Raw genomic sequence first — 27593 nt, forward strand, 5'->3', positions numbered from 1 at the left:
TCAATTATCGTTTCACAGTGTGAATGATCGCGATTAATCATGATTAATTTTTTAATTGCTTGACAGCCCTAAAATTGTAACAGACACCATTGTGAGCCAGCTTTGCAGAACTTTTGTCTACTGAATGACAATGGAGACATAACTTCCCACTCCCACACACATTCACAGCTGGTCCCTACATACAGGGCAACTGCTACCTAAATTATACCTGTTCAGAGGAAAAATACAAATGCCATTCTCTAGCACTATCCTTTGGTACCTTCACCAATAATAAATTCACAAGAAAAATAAGTTTAAATTCAAATGTACTGCAGTTATTGAGCAATCCCACAAACATTTCTAAACAGATACCAACTAAACACCCGGAAATTATGCAGATACAGCAGAGAAAAGGCAGAAGTTTCATGATTCCAACGATGGTGCCTACTATGAATTTTGAATCTCAGCACCTATGAAAATGGCTAGTTCACTTCCATTGTGTCTTGCTAGCTTTTTCTTTGCTCATCTATGTTTTATTGTAAAACTGGCAGCTGAAGTGATTAGCAGTACAAACCTTGAATAGGTAGCATCATTATAAATATTTTGTACTGAATGACATATATGAAAGTCAGGTTACTTTATAATATGTGAAACTCATTACACCCTCTTTGCAAGGTCCTGTTTTAAATGCTTGCTTCTGGTAGAAAGTGGTTTCATTTCAGCTCAGTGCTTCAAGCAAACTTGTATGTCCTACTGTCTCATTTGTTATTTGTACTGGAGCACTCCTCAGTATTGCCAAACCCATACATTTGAGAACCATGATTTAGCCTTGAAAAAAGCAAAAATTTTCTGTAGAAACTGTTTTTCAAAGGAAAATTTGGTTTCCAAGGAACAATTTTTTATGTGACAATTGCCTGCTTTGTGTGGAAAAAATTGATTTTTCATTGTAAAGCTGAATGCTCAAAACCCAAAATATTTTGATTAGTAAAGACTGCCTTGGAATTTCATGGGAGTTGTAGTTCAGCTGCCACGTATCCTCATTCTCCTCTATGGGTCTGCCTCCCCAGCCAGATTACATCTCTCATGATGCATTTCAGTGATGTGGCTGCCATCATGCACCATCCCACTTCCCAAACGGAAATACCAGGGAGTATCATGGGAGTTGTAGTCCAATTAGGGAGCCCAGCCTATAGAGGAGAAGGGGAGCTTGGGGCACTTGAACCACAACTCCCATGAGGTCCCATGGCAATATTTACAAATGCAAATATTGCAGTTTTTTTGATTTTCTGCCAAAAATCTAAATTTTCTGGTGTGGGAGGGGGAGAGAAGCAAAATATTTTTTAACCAGCTCTACTAGTGAAGCATCAAAGTAAGGCCAGGAAAGAAAAGGCTTTTCCCTGCCCACATACACATACTTGGGGAAGGGGAGAATAAAGAGCACCAGCAACCTTGCACTTCCCTACAAAATCCAATCAATCACCTAAATCGAGGAGCAGAGGCAGTGATTGCAGGAGGTAAGTAAGTGGAGGGGGGCATGATTTTAGAGAGTGATGTGGAGGAAAGAAAAGGGCTCTTAATGCAAGGGTTGAAGGAGGAGAAAATGAAGGAAAAGGAATGAGTGGTTGGAGGACCATGAGTGAGGCAGAGGAATGGGAAGCTGAGAGAAGGAGAGATTAAGAGGGCCAGGGTATGAAGGACAGCAAAGGTAGGTGGAAGGAATAATAGGGCAAGGTAGAGGTAGGAGAAGAACAGGCAAGAAAATAAATGTGGGAAGAAGGGGAAAGAGGTTTAGCAACAGTGACAGGGATTTAAACCAGTAAGAAACTTGAACTGGAGAAGGGGTGGCAGAAGAAAGTCCCAGAGTCCCATTTTATTTTTTTAAAAATATTATTTTCTTTAAGTTTTACAGTGACCTTCCTCCATATGGTGGGAAGAGGGAGGAAAGAGAAGGAAAACTGGATGCAACATACACTAGTTTTGTAGTGACTAAATAAGATTTTAACTTTAGATACCTTAACGAAAAATGTTTTTTTTTTGCCACCAAAAGTTCATGAAGAGAAAATCAGGCATTTCATACCCCTTTATCTGCTGCAATGTGTTCTGCATTAAATTTACATATTGCTGACTCCCCATCTCACGTCTCACTTTGTTCCCCAGTTTGTTCCCTCCCCTAAGAGGGAGACAAATTGTAAATAGTTCACCCTAAGCAAAACACCCTCACCCCACTACAAAACTCCCTCCCCTCAAGCTCCTGTTGACACCGTTTATCAAGTATTCACCCCTTACAATCAATTCCCTCCTCAACAAAATCAGTCCCCCTCCACAAAATCAATTATCTCCCACCTTGTAAATCATAATTCATTTCTTCCATCTCACTCACCCAACACAAAATCAATATCTTCTTCCAGTAGCTCTCAGAACTCAGCCTTCTCCTCACAGCAGCCTGTCCGACCTCCTTCATCCAAAAGCACTGCTCTTGTGGAAAGGGGGAAGGTGCCTCTTGCTGCTTCTCTGCTTGCCAGGCCTGGCCCAGCTCTGCTTCTGCAGCTCCAGTCTCATAGTAACTGTAAGCAGCTCTTCATGCTTCTTGTTATGCTTTCTTCCTATCTTGCAGCAGCTGGAAGAATGGATCTCCATGGCAGTCAAGAGATACAGATTAAAAATTCTGGTAGCCAGAAAGCCATAGGTTTCAGAGTAACAGCCGTGTTAGTCTGTATTCGTAAAAAGAAAAAAGAAAAGGAGTACTTGTGGCACCTTAGAGACTAACCAGTTTATTTGAGCATGAGCTTTCGTGAGCTACAGCTCACTTCATCGGATGCATAGCATATCGTGGAAACTGCAGAAGACATTATATACACACAGAGACCATGAAACAAAACTTCCTCCCACCCCACTGTCCTGCTGCTAACAGCTTATCTAAAGTGATCATCAAGTGATCATCAAGGAAGGCCATTTCCAGCACAAATCAAGGTTTTCTCACTCTTCCCCCCCCCCCCCCCACACACACAGACACACATACAAACTCACTCTCCTGCTGGTAATAGCCCATCCCTCTTTGAAACATCTCTTTATAATGCGCATGATAATCAAGGTGGGTCATTTCCAGCACTAATCCAGGTTTTCTCACCACCCCCCCCCACACACACACCCCCCCTCCAAAAACCACACACACAAACTCACTCTCCTGCTGGCAATAGCTCATCTTACAATGTGCACAGCAATAATCCAAGTTTAACCAGAACGTCTTGGGGGGGGGGGGGTTTGTAGGAAAAAAACAAGGGGAGATAGGCTACCTTGCATAATGACTTAGCCACTCCCAGTCTCTATTCAAGCCCAAATTAATAGTATCCAATTTGCAAATGAATTCCAATTCAGCAGTTTCTCGCTGGAGTCTGGATTTGAAGTTTTTTTGCTTTAAGATAGCGACCCTCATGTCTGTGATTGCGTGACCAGAGAGATTGAAGTGTTCTCCGACTGGTTTATGAATGTTATAATTCTTAACATCTGATTTGTGTCCATTTATTCTTTTACGTAGAGACTGTCCAGTTTGACCAATGTACATGGCAGAGGGGCATTGCTGGCACATGATGGCATATATCACATTGGTGGATGTGCAGGTGAACGAGCCTCTGATAGTGTGGCTGATGTTGTTAGGCCCTGTGATGGTGTTCCCTGAATAGATATGTGGGCACAGTTGGCAACGGGCTTTGTTGCAAGGATAGGTTCCTGGGTTAGTGGTTCTGTTGTGTGGTATGTGGTTGTTGGTGAGTATTCGCTTCAGGTTGGGGGGCTGTCTGTAGGCAAGGACTGGCCTTTCTCCCAAGATTTGTGAGAGTGTTGGGTCATCCTTCAGGATAGGTTGTAGATCCTTAATAATGCGTTGGAGGGGTTTTAGTTGGGGGCTGAAGGTGACGGCTAGTGGCGTTCTGTTATTTTCTTTGTTAGGCCTGTCCTGTAGTAGGTGACTTCTGGGAACTCTTCTGGCTCTATCAATCTGTTTCTTCACTTCCGCAGGTGGGTATTGTAGTTGTAAGAATGCTTGATAGAGATCTTGTAGGTGTTTGTCTCTGTCTGAGGGGTTGGAGCAAATGCGGTTGTATCGCATTTCTTTTTACGAATACAGACTAACACGGCTGTTACTCTGAAACCTGTCATTATGCAAGGCACTGCATTTAGCCGCATGGAGTGGAAATCTATCAACTGCATGAAAAAACTTGTACAGATACAGACAGACATCATCTTCCTTTCCAAATGCAAACAGATGGACATCGTACCAAAAGGACTGAAGGTAAAAAATCCATTACAATCTACATACCACACAGACTATGCTGACAGCTTGTGCCACACGCTCTCAAAGAAACTGCGGAATCACCTGATCAACATCCTCTACAGCAAACAGGGAAAGATTAAGAATGAGCTCTCAAAAATGGATACTCTCATAAAAAACCAACCTTCCACACAAACTTCCTCGTGGCTGGATTTTACTAAAACTAGACAAGCCATTTATAACGCACACTTTACTTCTCTACAAAAGAAAAAGGACACTAAACTTTCTAAACTACTACAGGCTACAAGGGGCCACAGCAATGGTCCCCTCAACCCACCCAGCAATATTGTTAACCTATCCAACTATACTCTCAGCCCAGCAGAAGCAGCTGTCCTATCTCGGGGTCTCTCCTTCTGCCCCTCCACCCCCTCGAACATGATACAGTTCTGTGGTGACCTAGAATCCTATTTTCGACGTCTCCGACTCAAGGAATATTTCCAAGATACCTCTGAACAACATAATGATCCACAGAGGCCTGCCTACCAACACTACAAAAAGAAGGATTCTAGGTGGACTCCTCCTGAAGGTCGAAACAGCAGACTGGACTTCTACATAGAGTCCTTCCGCCGACGTGCACGGGCTGAAATTGTGGAAAAGCAGCATCACTTGCCCCATAACCTCAGCCGTGCAGAACACAATGCCATCCACAGCCTCAGAAACAACTCTGACATCATAATCAAAAAGGCTGACAAAGGAGGTGCTGTTGTCATCATGAATAGGTCGGAATATGAACAAGAGGCTGCTCGGCAGCTCTCCAACACCACTTTCTACAAGCCATTACCCTCTGATCCCACTGAGAGTTACCAAAAGCATCTACAGCATTTGCTCAAGAAACTTCCTGAAAAAGCGCAAGATCAAATCCGCACAGACACAACCCTGGAACCCCGACCTGGGATATTCTATCTACTACCCAAGATCCATAAACCTGGAAATCCTGGACGCCCCATCATCTCAGGCATTGGCACCCTGACAGCAGGATTGTCAGGCTATGTAGACTCACTCCTCAGGCCCTACGCTACCAGCACTCCCAGCTACCTTCGAGACACCACTGACTTCCTGAGGAAACTACAATCCATTGGTGATCTTCCTGATAACACCATCCTGGCCACTATGGATGTAGAAGCCCTCTACACCAACATTCCACACAAAGATGGACTACAAGCCATCAAGAACACTATCCCCGATAATGTCACGGCTAACCTGGTGGCTGAACTTTGTGACTTTGTCCTTACCCATAACTGTTTTACATTTGGGGACAATGTATACCTTCAGATCAGCGGCACTGCTATGGGTACCCGCATGGCCCCACAGTATGCCAACATTTTTATGGCTGATTTAGAACAACGCTTCCTCAGCTCTCGTCCCCTAACGCCCCTACTTGCGCTATATTGATGACATCTTCATCATCTGGACCCATGGAAAAGAAGCCCTTGAGGAATTCCACCATGATTTCAACAATTTCCATCCCACCATCAACCTCAGCCTGGTCCAGTCCACACATGAGATCCACTTCCTGGACACTACAGTGCTAATAAACGATGGTCACATCAACACCACCCTATACCGGAAACCTACTGACCGCTATTCCTACCTACATGCCTCCAGCTTTCACCCTGACCACACCACACGATCCATCGTCTACAGCCAAGCTCTGCGATACAACCGCATTTGCTCCAACCCCTCAGACAGAGACAAACACCTACAAGATCTCTATCAAGCATTCTTACAACTACAATACCCACCTGCGGAAGTGAAGAAACAGATTGATAGAGCCAGAAGAGTTCCCAGAAGTCACCTACTACAGGACAGGCCTAACAAAGAAAATAACAGAACGCCACTAGCCGTCACCTTCAGCCCCCAACTAAAACCCCTCCAACGCATTATTAAGGATCTACAACCTATCCTGAAGGATGACCCAACACTCTCACAAATCTTGGGAGAAAGGCCAGTCCTTGCCTACAGACAGCCCCCCAACCTGAAGCGAATACTCACCAACAACCACATACCACACAACAGAACCACTAACCCAGGAACCTATCCTTGCAACAAAGCCCGTTGCCAACTGTGCCCACATATCTATTCAGGGAACACCATCACAGGGCCTAACAACATCAGCCACACTATCAGAGGCTCGTTCACCTGCACATCCACCAATGTGATATATGCCATCATGTGCCAGCAATGCCCCTCTGCCATGTACATTGGTCAAACTGGACAGTCTCTACGTAAAAGAATAAATGGACACAAATCAGATGTTAAGAATTATAACATTCATAAACCAGTCGGAGAACACTTCAATCTCTCTGGTCACGCAATCACAGACATGAGGGTCGCTATCTTAAAGCAAAAAAACTTCAAATCCAGACTCCAGCGAGAAACTGCTGAATTGGAATTCATTTGCAAATTGGATACTATTAATTTGGGCTTGAATAGAGACTGGGAGTGGCTAAGTCATTATGCAAGGTAGCCTATCTCCCCTTGTTTTTTTCCTACAACCCCCCCCCCCCCCAAGACGTTCTGGTTAAACTTGGATTATTGCTGTGCACATTGTAAGATGAGCTATTGCCAGCAGGAGAGTGAGTTTGTGTGTGTGGTTTTTGGAGGGGGGGTGTGTGTGTGTGGGGGGGGTGGTGAGAAAACCTGGATTAGTGCTGGAAATGACCCACCTTGATTATCATGCGCATTATAAAGAGATGTTTCAAAGAGGGATGGGCTATTACCAGCAGGAGAGTGAGTTTGTATGTGTGTCTGTGTGTGTGTGTGGGGGGGGGGAGTGAGAAAACCTTGATTTGTGCTGGAAATGGCCTTCCTTGATGATCACTTGATGATCACTTTAGATAAGCTGTTAGCAGCAGGACAGTGGGGTGGGAGGAAGTTTTGTTTCATGGTCTCTGTGTGTATATAATGTCTTCTGCAGTTTCCACGATATGCTATGCATCCGATGAAGTGAGCTGTAGCTCACGAAAGCTCATGCTCAAATAAACTGGTTAGTCTCTAAGGTGCCACAAGTACTCCTTTTCTTTTTTCTTTTTAAGAAAGCCATAGGTGGCAAGTCAAGCTGGCTGCAGAAGGGCAAAAGCCAAAGACTAGGCAGGTCTGTACCCTAAGCACAAAGTAGAGGTTAAGGCCTAGATTTTTCAAAGGTATTTAGGTGCCTAATTCCAATGGGGTATATTTAGGCACCTAAAGATTAGGCAGATCTGTACCTACAATGGGAGTTAGGTGCCTAAATACCTTTGAGGATCTGGCCCTCAACCTCTACATTGTGCTTATAGTACAGACTGTCTTTAGAGCTAGGTGCCTAAATATATCCCGTTGGAGTTAGGCGCTTAAATATCTTTGAGGATCTGGTGATAAGTGACTTTCCCAAAGCCAGAGAAGCAGTCCAGATTAGAACTGAGAGTAGAACTCAAAGGTTTCTGGTTCTCAGGTGTACTAAAACCACTGTGACTTTTATATCTACTCAAAAATATGGTCCTACCTGATTGGCCAGTGAGTTGCAAAATAGTAGTTTAAAACAAATCCCTTTTTAAGTTACAGGAGTTCAAAAAGGAATATTGTGCAAGATGTTTCCATTAGTTTGTCATTCGAGTAATTTTGAACACACCAGCCTTTCTTCATAAGAAAAAAAGAAATTGTTCCCAGGCTGAAACTGAAAGCCCATAGGCTGCTCAGTTCATACATATTTTTTACAGCAGTTCATACTCATTATATTTAATACAGCTCATACATATTTAATACAGTCCATACATTATTTTTTTACTGGGGACAGCTTAAAATAAGCCTCTGAAATTTGATAAGGGCAGTTTCAGGTTAAAGCATATTCTTACAGCCAATTTATACAAACCACTACTAAAATAAGGGTATTGTTAAATGAGAGCATGTGAACAGGAAACTGTTTGAATAGTTGTTTTTCCTCAGTATGGCCTTTCAAATATAATGTTTTCACTGTTTTTCTTATTCTATCCTTTGTTTTGAGAACTTTTACCAAGAATGAGCTTTTACTTAAAGTGATTTGTCAAATCTTTATTTTCAAAGTACCTTATTGTTACATCTTTTCCTATAATTATAGGCCATTGATTTATGTTTGGCAATATTGTAAATGGTTTTAACCCTTCCCCTGTTCTGCAAGTAAGGGTTTGTAATGAATAGGGCTGAAGGCCAGATTTTCAAAGCAGGGGACAATAGATACATAGACAACTGCCCACTTTTGTATTACAAAATAAGATGTGTAATTAATCAGCATGTGCATCTCCAACACCCCACTTTGACAATGAGGATTTAAATAATTAGAACCCAATCCAAGATTGCCATTGACTTCAGTGGGCATTGGATTGGGTTTTTATGTAGCAATGCATAAAAATGCACTAGGACCAATAGTGGGGGTGGGAAATGGTGGAAATGAGGAAAGAAACCTGAATTAATGATTTTTTCCCTTTAATAAAGTGAATGGGCTGGTGATTTGACAGTCCTAACTTCAGACAGAATTTAATATACTACCTAAACCAAATTGTTAGCTGAATTTGCTAGGCATAACATGTAGGTGATAGTACTTATGTAAAGTGTTCCATAGCATATTTTACATGGAGTCTATATAGCATCAGACATGCATAAATAGGGGAAAAGGCAGGTGTTCCCTATTCTGAGTTAGGTGGGTACATTTCACTTGGTTCTAAATTCCTCCTGTAGGGGAGATCCATGGTAATTGTAATCCATTGGGACTACATACCTAGTGGCCCAGAGAAGATTTAAAATACATGAGTGCACCCTGAAGGAGCGAAATGGGCTCTACAGAGGTGTTTCGTTAACCAGCCAGTAAATGACAATAGTAAGAATATTGGAAATATACTGAAAGTCAGCTTCCTTCAGGTCATCACAAGTATTTCTAAAGCTCTCCTATCAGTGTTAACCAAAAATACTCTAAGTGTACTATACACCAATTGTGTATTGTAAGGAGACTATTAAATGCGTTATCTAGGTTTTTATATGGCATCCCTTATCATAGTATCTGAGTCCCTCACAAACATTAATGAATTACCAATCCCACGCGATAGAGAAGTATTATTAGCCGTGATTTACAGCTGGGGAGCTGAGACTGAGAAAGTAAGTGATTTGCCCACAATCACATAGGAACTTCGTAGCAGAGTGGGGCATTGAAATGCAAGTCTCCTGAGGCCTAATCCACAGTTTTAACCAAAAGGCCATATTGCTAGTGAATAACAACAACCTTCTCTGCATGCTTTTGTACAAAGATTTAGTTTATTCTTTCACAACAAAGGAACCAGGTTTAGCATCTTCTCATATAATGCAATAAATTATACAATCTATAATGATGAAGAAAAATCATTGTCTTCCATTGTTTCATTTAACATTTTTCAGTGCAGTGTTGATTACTCCCTTTCCTATTATCTGAACATCCAAAGCCATTTGTGATAGATATGAAAAGTAGGATTAATAAATCTTTTGCTTTCATGTCTGTTCTGTGACAATTCTCTGTAATCTCCAGATTTTTCCACATACATATTTATAGACTAAGCACTCCCTTACACTAAGTCCAAATAAGTCTGTAGAAAATGAAACATTGCTTAAAATATATACTCACTAAGATCAAAATTAATCAGGAGTTAATGTCATATAATATATTTCAGATATATTTTATCTTTTTGTTTCATTCAAGCCATGGCTACAATACAGTCTACTTGGAATGGGGTCAGAGTGATCTCAAATTTTATCTAAAACTGAATGTCTGATATATTAAATCTTTGAGGAAATGCACTTAAAGGTTATAGCAGTGTGTCAGATTTTGGGGAGTACCAGTGCTTTGGATAATACCATGGAAGGAAAAGAGTGTAAAATATGCAAAATCACATATTATAATGTGAACTACAGTACAAACTTTAATCACACAGAAGTAAACAATTAAGTGACATCCTATCCCAGGGACATCTGTCATGTAGATAAATATGCCTGTCTTGTTTATATCAGTATATTTTTAAAAGGGATTGGCAAGTGCTAGTTGGATACGTGTGTCTGTTTTATATACACCTATGCACTTACATATACATACTGGAAAATATTTTCACACATGAGTATACAGAAAAAGAATCTTTTAGCCAACCCATTTCTTGAGTGCTGCTTCTTGAAAGACTCATCAAGGATTTATAAAATGTTTTGGAAACAAAAGTTTAGAAACAACTTTGCTTTCACAGTATGTATAGCTAAAATCCCTTTTTCTTAGAATTATCATGAACATAAATTTCTGCTTGAGCCCCGTCATGCAGAGAAATAAATATTTTATTCCCCTACAAGCTAACTAAATTGATTTAATGTAATGAGAGAGGCAGCGAAGAGGGATAATACACAAATTAATAAAAAATTATCTAAATGAATAACTTTCATCATCATATTCCAGTTCATCTTCCTCCTCATCCTCCAGAAGTCCATATTTAAATTTACGATAGACTGTGCCATCCTTGCTCATATACACAATATCATCATCCTCTTCTTCGTCTTCATTATCCCAGTCTTTATACTCAGTCACTTGATCATCTTGATAGCTGGTGCTCTCATGGTGGTTACTCTTGTAAGAAGAGAAGGGTTTTGAGTGATCTGTCAGCTTCTCGTACCCACCTCTGTTTACTGTCTGGGCTTTGGCTTGTGATCTTCTCCAGATGAATGCAATGGCTCCAATGCAGAGGATCAGCAAAATGGAGGTAGCAACAAACAAAGCAGTTTTCCCTTTGCTTTGAGCTGGTAGGTTCAGAATGGTCTGTAATACACACTCATCTGCAAGTTAAAGGCAACCAAAAAAACGTGAATACCATGACATACTTAAAGTGGGGACTTTGTTTTAGGTGGAAGTTTATGTATTCTGTATAATAAAACATTTAAACCCATTAGCAATTTAAATGTGTTGGACCAAATTTACCTCTGGGGTAAAGCATTGTAGCTACTTTGAGTAGCTATAATGGAGTTACACCAGGGGTCAGTTTGACTTGAATTTAAAATGCATGCCTCAATTTGCCACCTATTTACACAAGCATTTCCCATTCAACCAGATCATGAAACACTCTGAGAAGACTTGGAAGCTGTCTGTTGGGATCTGACCCTTTAAAATAGCAGCAGCGAGTGAGAGTATCTAGATACTCTGGCAATGGTGTATTAGTAATGCATTTGTATGCAACAAAGTTCTGCAATGATAATTCTGCAGCTCAGAAGAAAATCAGTTTAAGAAACAAAAAACAAACACCCAACAGGGCACAAAGTCATTAAATATCAGCATTTCTCTTCATCTCAGTCCTACCTTGTGTTTCACTGCAGTCACAGCACTCCTGGGTTTCTGTGAGATTAGAACTATCACAGCACTTCACGCAGCGGCCCTCGTCTAGGTAGAGTTTCATGTTAGCTGGACACACAGTGCAGTTGAGGGGTCCAGGCCCTTTACACTCTACGCAGGTATCATGGCATTTTTCACATTCGGATTGGTCTCCCTGGAGATACAGAACACAATTAAACCACATTTGCTTTCCTTTTCTGTTTCAGCACGGATCTGGCAATCCTATGCTGTTGTAATCTGGGGGGACAGATTCTGGTCCCATGGACATCAATGGCAAAATTTGTTGGGACCAGGATTTAGTCATAGTGTTTAGGTGATGGCCACCATCTTTGCTGATACACCAAAGAATGAATGGGACACCTCCAGAACTAAAAGCATGAGCTACTACATCTTGAGTTAAAGAGTCATGGCACTGTAGCTGGGAGCTGTAACAACTCATATCCTCTGTGAATTGACACAGAGCAGGAGCTGTAACACATGGAAGCCACTAGTGGCTTCCATTTAGTTGCTTGGTGAGCTGCACACATTTCTGTAATTTCTTCTGTCATCAGCAGTAACAAAAACAACGTTGAAAACAAGGCCCCACAGTAATGTAAAACTCTGGAGTATTTTTAAAATGTAAGCCTCCATTCTTTAAGCGTATTGCAGCTCAATTCCCTTAATAGTTATTTTTAAATGTGACAATCAGCAAATAACCACATAGCCTAGCTCATTTCATTGACATGGCAAATGATTCTGACCTGGGTCCCTAAGGCTTGTGTTAGAATGACTGGATAAAACAAGTAGTTTTCCCTCTTATCCTTCTTTCTTACCATCGGCTGGCTTGTGGGGGACAGATCCTGTGAAGTGTTGAATGCCCTTGGCAACTGAAGGCATTAGCCAGCACCTCATAGGAGGCACTCAGTTACACACAGATCAGATTCAGTCACAGCATAGCTCTGAAACTTACTTAGAATGTAAGCTTTATGGGGCAGGGACCATGTCTTTGTTCTGTATTTGTACAGTGCCTAGCACAATGGGACCCGGGTCTGTGACTGGGGCTCCTAGGCTCTACCACAATAATACAAATAATAATAATAATTAATAATTTAATAACACAGCCTTGACGGAAACTGCTCAGTAATACTGCTAGGATAATTGAGGTGGATAGAACAACTGGGAAAAGATACAAAAAAAAGAAAGGGTGAATTAAATCCATCTCCTCTGGAATCCTTTGGAAGGAAAGGTAAGGTAAGGAAATGCCTGTTCTAACGCCTAGTGTAAGGGGACTATTGCCCCCTTACTAGCATTCAGTGGTAGTGCAAGGTACCAAGGTAGTGCAGAAGCCAGGAAAGTTCCCCACAATAGCGGGACCATTCCCCGCTTACACTAGCACCCATTCCCACACATCTCAACTATCCCTCATTATAGGGGTCATCTCTCATTTGATACCCTCTGTTTTGCATATACTCAAGCCCTGATTGTAGTCTGACTTAATCCTGTTTTACAAGGATGGAATTCCATTCATTTCAGAGAAGCATTTGGAGCCAGGTCTTCTCTACCAAGAGGGGAATAAAAGTAACTTTTGAATTCAGCAAGATCAAACACTGTTTGCTCTGCTTTTCTCGTTTGGGTTTTCAAGTCCATTATTATGTAAATACTTCCTAGAGAAGATGCTTGTGTATAGACAGTACCTCTGCAACTTTGTATTCTCCAGCAAAACATTCAGAGTAGCAGATTCCACCTGCTAGATGGTAACTCCACACACAGGACGTACAGCTGAGAGCTCCCTTCCCTTCAACGGAAAATAAAGCAACAGTTTTATATTGGAATATGAAAAAAGTTATCATCTTCCTTTGGAAACTATGATAATCTGCTCCCACCAATGACACAGGGCATTTGTTGTCATCAAGTATCATTACTGAACATGCTTAGCATTAAGAAGTCTATTTGAAAAGTGCTTGAGCCATAAATTAAGAAAAAAAAATTGTGCTGTTAGAATTTTGGGTGCTCAAAAATGTTTTCAGTGTATATTTTTAAGTTCATTAAATGCTAAAAGATTACTGAGAGAGACAAGCGGGGGGTGTGTGTGTGTGTGTGTGTGTGTGTGTGTGTGTGTGTGTGTGTGTGTGTGTGTGTGTGTGTGTGTGTGTGTGTGTGTGTGTGTGTGTGTGTGTGTGTGTGTTTTACTGAAGAAGAGCTCTGGGTAACTCGAAAGCTTGTCTCTCACCAACAGAAGTTGGTCCAGTAAAAGATATTACCTCACTTATCTTGTCTCTCTCATATCCTGGGATTATGGCCATAACAATACTCCAAACAAATATTACCAGATATGGCAAAAAGAGCATGAGCCATTTTCCTATTAGTGATCAGATGATTTGCTGGATGCTGTAATGTTTTGCTTCCTTAGACAAGCACTAACAGAACACGTGGCCTGCTTGGTTTGTTACACAAACAGTTTAATATGCAAATACAAATGTTACATGCACATCTTGTGCGTCATATTGAAGTGGATGGTTTAACATGATTAACGTGAAAATGGGGCTGTCCAATCAGACTTCAAAACTATTCCCCTTGCCCCCATGTCCATGGCTGTGAGAAAAGAAGAAAATAGAAATGGAAGAAGTGGATAAAGGAGTGAAATTAGTAGCATTGTCTCAACTAGTAAGGGCTAGATTGTCACTAGGTCTAACAGGGCCATGCAGACCCCTCTCCCAGTGCTGCTGGATTAGGGTTATCCAGATCACAGCACTGGGTTCCATGTGCAAGAAAGGGGCTGTGCTGCTGCTCCATCTCAGTAAGTGTGTGAATGGAGGGGAAAGTAGGGAGGGCCCGGGGTAGAGCCATGGCTCTTCCCCCTCAAAGTGCCAATCAACAGAGCTTCACAGTTTTCTGGGCTGGAATAAATTATTTCCCCCCTGTAGCAAGTGGGGAGCAGGAGAAGAACCATGATTCTCCAACCATAGTTCCTCCCTGGTGCTGCTGGGGCAGCATGGCTACATGACAACAGTTACTCACTGGCCATACACTTTTTGTTTAGGAGGATTATTATTAGCCAGTGGGCTCACTCATATTCAATCTCTCTGTCTTTGTGCCCAGTAGTATTAATGGCAAAACAAATGCAACATCATGTGTAGGAGGCAGATTGTAAATTATAACAATATTTCCGATTCCAAATCCAAGCCAAAAATATTGCTGTTGATTACAATAATTTGCCTGTACAACTATATTTTCATAGATATCAAAGGTGACATTTCATTCTACGAGTTGCTTTCAAATATTACTGCAGTTGCAATTAACCATCTGCATTCTTCAATGCAAACCTTTATATAGTACATTCTGAGCTACAGAATAGTAACTGGTAGCCATCATTTCAGAAACAAGGAAACCATCTAAGTCCAAGGAGAATAACACTGCCCAGCTCAAAATTGGATAGGGATGATTTTTTTAAAAAATAAATAAATAAGCACCAGGTTGGATTAGAATGGCATTAATACAAAATGGATGGTGCCTCAAGGTGAACTTCAGCAAATATTTGACTGTATTTCAAAACAATATGTATATACATTTTGTCCTACTACACTTGAACCCTAAACTCTGTGCTTTTAGTTTGATTTATTTCATTAGTTTAGTTTGATTTATTTCATTTATTTCATTATTTTCTGCCCTCTCCTTTGAGAATCATTCATCTCTGAAAACTTGGAACCAGATTCTGAAATCCTGACTCACAGAGAGTAGTGCCTTCAGTGGGACTGTCACTAGTCACAAAGTAAGGCAGTACTTAATGTGAATAAGGGAATCAGAATTTAGCCCCTTAGCGTCTTATCCCCTTACTGAGCTTGAGTAGTATCTCATTTTGTGAGTAGCCCCATTGATGGGACTACAGCGGAGTAAGTCCTGAGTCCAGCAATAAGCTTGTTTTACAGCACAATTATTAGTAGCCAACAGACTTCTAAAATCTGTCTAGTGACACTTTTGGCGAAGCACATACAGAATCATTAGAAAACTGTTCAACTCTCATAAATGAACATGTTTGTATAACATGTAAGTTACCTACTGCACAGTGTTACCAAAACCTTGAGCAGAGAGAGTTGGAGAGAGAAGTAGATCGTGTTTTAAAGCTCTTGTGGCAGAGAAGCACATAAGGGAGGATCTTACCTTCGCAGGAGCTGCAGGTAGGGTGGCATCTCTCACAGACATTTGTATCACGATCGTCATAATAATATTCAGGGCAAGAGGGGAGACATTCATTCTTGGAGTGCAGCAGGAAGGAATATGTATCACAGGACAGACAGTCTGTGGGCTGAGGTCCCAAACACTCTTTACAGCTTTTGTGGCATCTCTCGCACAATCCGATGGAGTTGTTTGCATAATATCTGAAAGAAGTTTTTTGAAGAGGTGAAGGTATGAAAATGTTTACATGGTCAGAAAAGATCCATTCCTCTCAGCTATTGCAAAGATTTCATTCTTGATTACTCTTTTCTTTGCAAAACTGCAGTCTTAATGGACGTAGGGTATTCCCTTTAATGCACATGTGCCATTTGGCCCTCTGAGTTTAGCTAAAGAGCAGCACTTTCTAAAACAGTGGGGCAAATTCAGTCACGAAGTAAGCAGATACGCCTGTGGACTAGGACTCAGGAGATCTCGCTCCAGCATATCTCCTTGCTGGGAAAATCCTAAATTGTCCCTAAAGAGCAACCTTAATGTAGAGAAATAACATGAGAAACTTTCATCTAAAAAAAAAAAAAGCAGAATTGAAGGCTACATGCTTAACAAAGCTCTCTGTCCAATATAGCTTTTAGCTATCCATCCTGGAGCCTTACCCAACTGTACAGACTTGTACACATCCCTTTCCCTGTTTGTACCAGCCCGATCTGCAGGTATGGCACTGAGTGTTGTGTTTTCCATAGCAAGTCTCACAGGTGCTGTGGCATGTGAAACATCGTCCCTCATCACTGTCAACATAATATCCGTCAGGACACACTTCTACACAGGTTGTATCTACAGAGGGAATAATGAAGAACAAAGGATCACATACAATATTCTCTTCTCCTCATTGAGGCTTGATAACATATCCCATATCAGATTCTATAGCAGAGCCAGAAACAGAGTGCCCTGCTGTATTAATTATTTTTATGCCTTTTAACTCTCATCCCTTCATTTGTCCGTCTCTGTTTTCTCTGCTTAATATAGACTGTAAACTCTCAGGTCAGGGACTGCATCTTTTTTTAATTCCTGAAAGATATCAAGTGATTATCATATATAATAATAAATAACCAAAAGCATCTGCAATTTATATCAGAATATACAAAGGAAGCAATAATCTTCAGGAAATTTTATCCCTCCATCTGCAGCACCATTTATCTCTTGATTTCCCTGCTTTTGATTCTAAATACCTAGCTCACAGTTTTGATGCGTATTTGGTCACATCTATCGGATTTATGAGAATTTTGAGCCTTTATAGCTCAATGGCTTTAATCCCGATGAATAATTGAGCAGTTTGGCTGCTGCTTTGTGTGATGGGAGAACACACTTGCAGTCCTGTCAAATGTACCATGAATATCACAATGTTTCATTGAGATTTCAGAGGGAAATCAGCAGATCATAATTCTGGAATGTAGGGCTAGCACTGAGTCAGTTAACCATACCCAATATTAATTAGGGTGAAGGAGAACAATGACTACTCACAAAGTGAAATAATCTTTCTTGTGTTGTGTGTTTCAATACTCAGGTTACAGATAGGCAAGAGAAGGTTTTTTCCTTCCTAATATTATTTCTTTGATATTTTGTTTGCCACTTTCTGGACTACAGGTTGTCTGTCTAGCTATCTCAATCTAAGGTACAAACTGTAATGAGCAAAATGATATTGTTCATTTGTAGTGGAAAGGGGCCTGAACCAAACTCTCAGATCTGTACCCTCACAAAGTTGAGGGTTCAAAATCTGGATCAACATCTGAACTTCCCAAAACTCAAAGAATTGTGATTCAGTGTTCAAATTTGGTTCAGAGCTGGGAACTCTGATTCAAGCCTGGGTCTAGCTAATGCCCAGCTCTATTACATCTCTCTCACATTCTCACACTATGCTGACTACAACCAAGAAGAAATGTGTGATTAAAATGGTATTTCTCTGCAAAATTATTTATTTTTGCCCTGAGACAAATTCACCAAATAAATAAATAAATATCAGGATTTGGTCTTACAATAACATTTCTCTAGTTTTGATACAGAAGCTCACTTCTTTGGAAGAAATTTGGCCTTTGATGAACTTTGTAAATGTTCATTTTTGTTTGTTTTTTATGTGCACCTATTCACTAAATACTGAATCCTGATGGACTTTCAATATTCACCCAGTCCTTACTCAGGCAAGCCAATCTTCTGTTCTTTACTTCAAACATTAAGTTTGCTTGAAATGCAGTCCAACAGAGAATGACCCATTGATCCGGGGACAATTTTTCAGCAAGTCTCCTTAACTATGTCTGTATATTTGTGAGTATATCCTATATTGCACACTCAAAACCTGCCAAGGCATTTGAACAAGCCCACATTTGCATATATACATGAGTTTTATGTGTGCAAAATAGATGCGTTTGCAAAATATGCAGGCAGGGCTAAAAGAACCCAGATGGTTCTTAATGTGATTTTCAAATCACCCACTTGTAATCAAAGCTGTAAGAAAGGACAGTTGAAAGCAAGCAGAGAGTAGGTAACAGAAAAGTTTCAGTTCTTTGTTAGCCATAAAGTGTTGTGATGGTTATAAGTTCTGCTTTGGGCCTCAAAGTTTGTCAGGTCCAAACCTACATATCTGCCCAAACTCCAGGGCTGGCTCATATGGTCAAGAGATTTTATTGACTAGCTCCAAAGAATCAACAGGCATGTGTGCATTGTGGCACAAACACCTGAAAGCTACCTGTCATACTGGACTTGCAATGTTCAGATTGGCTTCAGCCTGTTGAAATATGGATCCCATAACCAAATATCTTGACATTTCATGAAAAGGAGCAATGGAAGTGCAGCTTGAAGCACTATGATTAATGGGGATCTGCATATGTCACACATCTTCAAAGGAAAAGACAAAATAAAACCTGGCTGCAGGAGCAAGATACTTACTGAGAAGATGCCAATTTTTTGGACAGCTAAGACACTGATGTTCAGCAGGCCCTGTACAGCGAGAGCACTTCTTGTGACAAGGCTTACAGGTCTGAGTCTGCTCATCATGGTACTCAGTGAGAGAACAATACTTGGACATCACACAGTGACCCTGGCTGTTCATCACCATGCCCTCTTTACAAGTAAGGCAGGCAGTGGAGGAGGAGCAAATCTGACATGTCCTGTCACACTCTGAAATGTACAAACAGCAAGTATTTCACCACTTTTTTTCATTTCAGATTCTTTTTAAGTAGTTTTAATTTGTCAAGTTGCGAACATACACCCAGGGGAATATTTTCATTCAGGGAACTGGAGAAAGGTTTGTGTGTTTGTTTAAGTATTATTTCCTATCCCATTCTTTCTATAGCCTAACAGTTTACTTTCTTTATTGATTGCCACTGCATACTGAGCAGTGGTTTTCCCTGAACCATCCCCAGTGATGCTCAGTCTTTTTCCTGGATGGTGACCTATAATTTAGAAACCAGTAATGTGTATGAGTAGTTCTAATTATTACTTCCCATGTGTATTTCTTTGCACTTGTCAATAAATTTCCCATGTTGCCCATTCACCTAACTTTGTTGAGTCCCTCTTGGCTTTCTCACAGTCTTCTCTCGTTTGACTAGACTAAATAAGGTCATGTCATTGGCACATTTTGCTGCCTTGCTTTTTCAGGATCAATGGTAAATATATTAAACACCCCAAACACTTTTAATACTATTCAACCAGTTCTACTTAAGACTGTTTCCATATTTAAAAAAAAAAAAATACCTTGACAATCTTCAGTCTCTGTTTCATAGTAAGTCCCTTCTGGGCATTCTCCAAAGCACTCGCCATTGTGCAAAACAAAGGACCTGCTGGCACACTCATTACAGTCATCCGAGTCAGGCCCATCACATTCTCTGCAGTCCTCGTGGCAAGGAGAGCAGCTCCTGGAGTCGGCATAAAAGCCAGAAGGGCAATCCGGCAGACACTTCCCATTGTGCAAGAAAAACTGGTCCATGCATACTAAGGAAAAAAGAAAAGCAGCTGGCTAAGCAAAAGAACAGCTTATTTTCTTTTCCTGATGAAACCAACAAAACCCAAAGGTAGTACCTGCTGCATTACATCTAGGGATGGACAAACTAATTCAGAAAGATAATAAAAAACAAGAATTGTCCTAGAGCCTTTACTAAAATTCAGGCTATACCTAGATTGAGCCTCTGCGTGGAGATGGGCTTATGATGCAAAGTTACCTCTGAATTTAATTCCAAACTTCTCAAAAGTTCAGAGATATTTGGATCTGAACTTTTATTCAGCTCATTACTGAAATAGGGTCTGTCTGGAATATTGGCATCCAGATCTGAATTTCCCCAGAGGCTGGATGTATTAGGATATGGAGTTATTGGTTGAGATGATCTCTACCTTTGAATTTATTTTAACCTTGTAGTTTAACCTTTTTGTTCATTACCTTTCACTGTCCCCCACTTTTACACTTCCAGGTTGGCAGATAGTTGCTCAGTTTTACCTGCCCTTGAAATTCACACAATCATTCAAACTTTGGGGTAAGCAGCCCAACTAAACAGAATCCCCAAAACTTTGTGGTTCACTCATCATTAATTGCATGAACACTCAGTCAGCTTGATTCTCCACTGCTCTGTATCTTGTGTAGCTATTTGCACCTGTGTAATGTCGGTGTAAAATGCTACTAGTTTAGAATGGTAGCATTTTGCATCCACCTTGTACCAATGTAAACGACTACCTGAGTTGCCAGGCCATGGAAAGCCAGGACCCGAGGTCTATAACATGCTAAATCAGGGATGAAGTTAAGCCAGCAGGAATCTCTTGAAACACAAAAAAGAGCAGAAAAAGGAACATATGTCATTCCTAGATCTATCTGGTTAAAAATCCTACCACATGATTCTGTGTTCATTAGCACCATCCTGAGTAGCTTAACAATTAAATTAAAGTTACTTTTCTCATTTTTGTTAACTACAGAAGAACTCTCTCTTTCAACAAATGTTTGCCAGGCTATATATTTCCAGCAAGGTCTTATCTTAGCCAAGTGGATATATGCCACTGCGGATTCCCTGCAGTACCTTTGCATGCACTTTCATGATTGCATTCCTGACACATCTCTGGGCAGTGTTTACAGATTCCATTGGTGGCAAAGTGCTTCTCAGAACAGGAGCTTTTACATTCCCATTGCTCCAGAAGCAAAGGACTTTCGCAGGACTGACATTTTGTGGCATTTCCTTCACACGTCTTGCAGGATCCGCTACACTTGATGCACGTACCAGTTTCAGCAAAATACCCCCTAGAGAGTCAGGACAAACAGAACAAACAGTAGGAGAGAGCACACTTTTGGAACAGTTTGATGGCACGGTTTATTGCAAATATAGAGAATAAAAATGTATTTGGGTGAATCAGGAGCTTCACAATGGACAGATTTCACAAACAGCTGCTATGTGCCACACATCTCATACAAGATATTTTGCCCACTACACCACATCATCCCTTAGCAGCACCAAAGTCGCCAGCATCCAGAAGGGCTGCATGGTATTAGCAAAGTTTCCCAGGAAGTCTGTCCTTCTGCCCACCAGGGTGTCACTGATAGCCACTCTTCCTGTCCTCCTCCTGCTTCCCAGGCTGGAGAGGCACAGAATATGGAAGGAAGAAGCCATTGCCTGCAGCAGTGATATGAGTGGTTCAGGAGAAGGAAGAGAGGTATCATTCCAATGGTGGTAGGACAAGGAGAGAGAAGATACACCTCTGAGTAGTGGGAGGGATGGGGAGCAGGGAAGAGAGAGACCTCACCCCCAGCACCAGGAGGGACAAGCTGTTCCTGCACTAGAAGAAGGCATTACAATGGAAGCTCAACAACTCTGTAGAGGTGCAAGAGAGAGAAGAGGGAGGAGCTAGAAAAACATGATCGCATCCAAAAGAAGTGTCACTCAAGAATCTATAAAAATTTTGGCAAGGGTATTCTATTGTCAGGAGTGTGTCACACGGATACCTGTGTTATACAGCCTGTAGGTAAGTGGTAAGGAGCTTTTCTGAGAAGCAGCTCTAACTCTCCTGTAATAACCAGATGACAGCATGTCTAATATGGCGATTCCAGCATGGATCTGTGTGATGCAGTCTGTGGCTGAACTTCGACATAATCTGATCCTACACAGAATGTGCCCTGGACTATGAAAGCAGAACAACTTTAAGCAACTGACATAGAGCAGCTGTGGGCAACCACAGTCATTCTAGGTTTGGAAGGATTAATCATAATGAAATATTCACTAGGCTCGGCCTATACCTCATAAATGAAAGGAGATGGAAGGGCAGGCTGGAGGCACATTTCATTCTGCATAAGATCTTGAAAAAAAATATATGGAGTGAGGCCAATAAACTGTCTGAGATAATTACTAATTCAAAACTATGCAGTCATCTTCTAAAACTGAGGAAGGAACGAGCATAGAAAGCAGTGCCAGCAGAATATCTACTTTGCACTAACACGTACAGCCAGGCAGCCTACACACAGTGGGGTGCTCTCCAGTGCTCTATTGGCATTTTAGGGAATGCTTTAAAAGAGCAAGGGACAGTACTTTCTGAAGAAAGCTAAGGAGGTTAATTAAGAGGAAAGTTGGAAAGAAGGAAACAGAAGCAAAGAAAGTCCACCTCCATCTTTCCTGTTTCTATCTTCTGCCTTTCTTTTCTCTTATCATCTGTCAATATCCTTCCAATCCCTTCTTCCTCCCTCTTCTTCTGTTGTGTGAGTTTGCTCACCTTGCTTTGCAGATTCACTCTTTCTAAATGCCTCTGTCACAAGAGAGCAGTGGATCAGTAAGATACATAGGACACCTTCTCCTCACACTACAGTACTTTCTTTGGTTCTAAAGGAAGACATTTAGAACTGAATGAGAGCACCCTTGTTTCTCTGTGATACCTTGCAAGTGGGGGTAGGTGAAAAATGTAATGTAAAATATCATAGGGGCTGAAACTTGAAACTTAACTGGGGCTGATTTTGTTGTAGTAAGGCCAGTGTCTGAAACCCTGTTATGAATGGGACTCGTAAGATACTCTGGAAGGCAGCAAAAAGTGGGGGGGATGCAGCAGGTGTACATGAAAAATGTGAATTAAATTGCATGATTCCATGCAAAAATGTGGGAAATGGGTTCTGGAAACACACACAAGTTAATGTAATAATGCTGCAGTATTATTTTGAGATCAGTGGGTTACAGTTCATTTTTTGGATGGGTAGGCTGAAAGAACCCACACTGGCCTAGATTCTAATCTCAGTTATATCTTTTATGTAGTTATTCCAGATTCACTCTGGTGTATATGAGATCAGAATCTGTCCCTTTGATGCTCTGATTTATTTAACACAGTTAGCAAGTATGCAAACTGTGGTAGGAAAGTACAGCCAATAAATTAGTGTAAATCACAGTGGAAGAGGGTTGGATGTGTTTTCCCAAAAGAAAGAAACTAAGTGGCGGCCACTAAGGACTGGATCCTACACAGCATAGAGCATTATGCATACATGCACTTGGCAACTAGTGATAAGCAGGATATAGAGTGCAGTGGAACCTGATCTGCTTTACGGTCTGATCAATGCTCATTGGAGTCAATGGGAACCTTTGTTACTGCTTGGCTGCTAGGTTACTGATGCATAGTAGGAGAAAAACCAAAAGAAGAAAGTACATGATTAAGCTCCCCATTTGCATGTTCAGGATTGTGCTTCAGTCCATAACTCCTCAGACACCCCCAATCTGTGCCCATACCCTGCCTCTTTTTTATCCTGTATTCTTGGGTGTAAGGGAGAGGGTAGAGAAGGTTTTTGAGGGTTATTTTCAGTCAACGTGGAGATCTACATGAGGGTGAAATCCTGGCCTCATTGAAATCACTGGGAGTTTTGCCATTGACTTCAGGATTTCACTCCTAGTGCTTACTTACATTCACACATAGCCTCTGCTAACAAAAGCAAAGTAAATTACTTCATCCAACTGTATACATATAAATTGTTTCAGCACATCATAATTTCTGATGGCCAAAATGGTACATTAACATTTCCATAACAGGAGTTTATGATGTACGATCTAAAAGGGCCTAAATTATGGAGACAAGTGGCACAGTTAAAAATTAGTGAGCAAACTTGAAAGTTGGTGTAAATCAACAAAACGAGGGAAAAAATACAAAATAACTTACGTGGGGCACTCCTGAAAGCATCTGCCTTCATGTAGGTAGAGCGGCCGGTGTGGCTGAGACTGGCACTTCATGCAGTGCCTGGGGTCAGAGCAGTTTTCACAGTCATCTGTGCAATTCTCACACTTCCAACTTTTCAGGTTGCCAAAAGTCCCTCGAGGGCATGTACGTACACAGGTCTCAGCGAGAAGAAGTCTCCCTAGCAATACACCCACCCCAATGAAATGGCACAGTTGAGAAGGCTTAAAAAAATAACTCTGGGATCTTGTTTGTGGTGGCCACACCTGCAATAGCATATTGGTGGGTTTCTTCTTTTAAAAACGGAACCTTAACTTTGTATTTCCTGCAAATCCAAAATTTAGGGTTTTTTCCCCCCCATCTTTTTAAAAACTGCAACGTTCTTTTAAGCCATTTTCCCAAAAGGCCAGTCTCATGGCCAACTGTCATTCAGAGATTTTAAGGCCAGAAGGGAGCATGATGATCATCCAGGCTAACATCTTGAATAACATATAATTTTACCCAATAATTCCTGGATTAAACCCTTAACTTCTGGTTGAGTGGGTGGGGAATCAGACCCCTTGATAAGTTTGTCCAATGGCTAATTACCTTTGCTGCTAAAAATAAATGGTTTATTCACAGTCTGACCATATCAAGTTTCAGCCTTCAGTCACTGGATCTTGTTATAGCTTTATCTGCTAGCTTTATCTGCAACCCTCTACTATCCATTAACCAAGATATTCTTTGGGAATATATAATGTACCGAAGTACCTAGCCAACTAAAAACTCTTCCCAAAGAAGCTGAATGCCACTTACCTTCTGGACATGAAGTGCAAACATTGTCAGCTCCATCACAGGTCCTACATGAAGAATCACATCTTTGGAACTTTTTTTTTGAGTCTGGGTAGGAAGAGGGAAAAATACTGCTGTTTACACTGTTTAGTCTTCGTAGGGACTGGATCACCATTGGCACTTTTAGGAGGACAAGTAGGCAGGACACCTTCATTCATGTGAACTTTCCTATTTGCTTTTTTGACGTAGATTCACTCAGAGCTATTTTAAAAAACCTAACTATTTACAGCCATAAAAGTCTAATGTTATATTCCTTGAAATTAGACAATTGACAATTTAATTCAATCACATATTCTTGGCTGATCAGTAAAGGGTTAGTGTAGAAAAATAAAACACAAAGGGCACCCTCAAATCCAGTTTGGCATTGTTCTAGAGTGTTTGTTGCAAGTGCTTAGCTTGTTATTGGTAATTTCAGGTTCGTGGTATGGATGGACATTGAATTTAGACCACAAATAGGTAAATGCAGACTCATTTTATCTGGGGGAGGGGAGGAATATATGGTTAGGGGTCTGCTTCTGAATGAATAATTTGTATTATGCTTTCATGCTAGTTGGTTACATTCTTTCCCTAACACATTTTAGGAGTTCCTTGGAAGTGAATTAAGAATATGAAGGAGAAGAAGGGAGTGCCTGGAAAGAGATGTATTCACCATGTATCAATCATCTCCCAATTCTCCCCATTAGGAAGAATCCTTCATGTTCCTCTTATGGAATCTTTTTATCTGCAAATTTACACTTCATACTCTCAGTGGGAAATTTGGGGTAATGTTTGTATAGACTGCTCGGCTGGTGGTGAGAGCAATAGGAGACCTGGGTTTAATTCCTCCCTCTGCTGGATGTTTGAGCTTGGGTTACCTACATTGCAGAAGAGCACCTTAGCCCCTGGGGCAGTCTGGCTCTCTCCTATTGAAACAGTTCCATTGGGTAGAAATAATGATGTAGTGGTTGGCGCAAGGGCTCAACCTTGGCTCTCCCACTGCCTAGTGGAGTACTGTAATCAGAAGGCTATAGAGTCACTCACCCTCAGTCTCCTTCTGGCTCAATGACTAGTCAAATATTTGAGACAAAGTGGAACAGCTTCAACAGGAGAGAATGAGAAATCTTTGCTCCAGGGGTTAGAGACCTTCCAGCTAATGTAAATGCCCCCAAGTTCAATTCCCTCTACCCATGACTAATTCATTATTTGGACACAGTGGAACACTTTCAACAGGACAGATTGAGAAAGTCCTTCTCCAGAATATCCCATAGCTGAGTGACTAGGGCACCTTTTTGTAATACTAGGAGATCCAAGTGCAATTCCCTTCCCTAAATCAAGCAGAGAGGGTGATTGAACCCGAGGCCTCCTACATATATTTACTGGACATCTCTGACTTCTCAGGCTTCAGCTGTCAGCAGCTGCAGCTGGGACTGTGTGCCCCTGCCCCGCAGCTGCAGCTGGGAATGAGTGCTTCCCTCGCAGCTTCTCAGGGCCTGCCCTGTGGTTAGAGCCGGGACTATGTACCCCTATCCTGCTGCTACAGCCAGCTCTGGAGCCGGTGCTGTACGCCCTTCCTGTGACTGCGGCCACTGGAGCTGGGGCTGTGCCCCTCCCCCACCCATGGCAGGGGGACTTGGCCTTTCAGTCCCCACCCCTGGGACTTCAGCTGTCATTCCTTCTCCCCACCACAGCCCTAGCCACCCCGGTTATTTTTAATAAAGTCAGATACAGGTCACAGGCAAGTTAAAAAAAAATTCACAGGAGTCTGTGACCTGTCTGTGAGCTTTACTAAAAATAACCCTGACAAAATCTTAACCTTAATTATGAGACAAGGAAACAAGGAGGGATGGATCAGTTCTTCTTATATCCTTTATAATCTTAAACACTAGATTAAACCCCTTCTAAATTTTCTTCTTTCCAGTTTTAATAGTCTTAGTTTTTTTATCATACCTCTCACCAGCCTCCTTGTACTTATCCAGATTTATTCCTTCTTAGCAACAGCAAAGGTATGGTGCCCAAAACAGAGCTCAGTACTATATACCATCAGCAAACACTGTATTGTTTTCTATCCCTATCCCTAGCTCTCCTCCCAGGTTGGCTGGGAGAGTGTTAACTATCTTTCCGTGAGTAGAGGAAAGTCCACAGCTGTATGCCTTTTGTGCATGCACTGTCAGAGTAGTAGGGCTGGACCAGCTGTGATGGATTAAGCTACTCTCCCAACACACTATAAGAGAACTGGACTGTAACACACTGAAACTGGCCAGTCAGGGGTAGGTAAGCCTTTTGTAGGGTGGGTATGGGGAAAGCTTTTTGATTCAAACTTTAGCTTCATAGAGTTATTCATTTTAGTTAGGTTTATATAGAGTCTAGGATTCAGGAAGCCTTACTATATAACCTTGAAAGGCAATGTTTGTTTCTTTGAGCTAGGCTCTGAAAAGCTGGGTTTGGCAGTCAATAGGACTTCAAGATCCTTGGTTACTGATCTTACACTTATACAGGGTTACCTTGGTCTTATCTCACACCCAAGCAGCTTCTGTGTTTGTTTTGTGCTATACACTGGGACAGATGTTCCACTGGGCTGTTTATGATAATTCCTTTTCTCTGTGGGGCTTGCAATTTCAGTACCCATTACCATCTATGAAATTCTAACTTTTAACAGTATATATTATTGTACACTTATCTAAGCTGTCAGATTGCCCAGCACACTTAAAAGCCAGCTGGAGTCTCTCTCAACTGTCTGGATGTTACTAATCAAAACAACTTAAAGAAATCAGCAAACTTCACTCTAGTTTCCCTAATCATTAAGACTATAGTGGTCTTGACAGACCTCTA

General features: G+C 41.2%; 1 protein-coding gene across 1 annotated transcript in view; it reads right to left on the reverse strand.

Annotated features, from left to right (window-relative positions):
• Positions 1-9572: 9572 nt before the first annotated feature.
• PCSK5 (proprotein convertase subtilisin/kexin type 5) overlaps positions 9573-27593 on the reverse strand; it is a 303081-nt gene continuing 285060 nt past the window's right edge. The window contains exons 28-37 of the mRNA XM_074953227.1: positions 24750-24833; positions 23940-24135; positions 20843-21060; positions 19536-19772; positions 18729-18959; positions 16445-16622; positions 15780-15997; positions 13316-13416; positions 11610-11796; positions 9573-11092 (exon numbers count right to left, since the gene is read on the reverse strand). Of these exons, the coding sequence (XP_074809328.1) occupies positions 10683-11092; positions 11610-11796; positions 13316-13416; positions 15780-15997; positions 16445-16622; positions 18729-18959; positions 19536-19772; positions 20843-21060; positions 23940-24135; positions 24750-24833 (2060 nt within the window). The 3' untranslated portion in view covers positions 9573-10682. The remainder of the gene's footprint in view (positions 11093-11609; positions 11797-13315; positions 13417-15779; positions 15998-16444; positions 16623-18728; positions 18960-19535; positions 19773-20842; positions 21061-23939; positions 24136-24749; positions 24834-27593) is intronic.

This window comes from Natator depressus, chromosome 5, assembly GCF_965152275.1.
Source record: "Natator depressus isolate rNatDep1 chromosome 5, rNatDep2.hap1, whole genome shotgun sequence".
Taxonomy (NCBI): Eukaryota; Metazoa; Chordata; order Testudines; family Cheloniidae; genus Natator; species Natator depressus.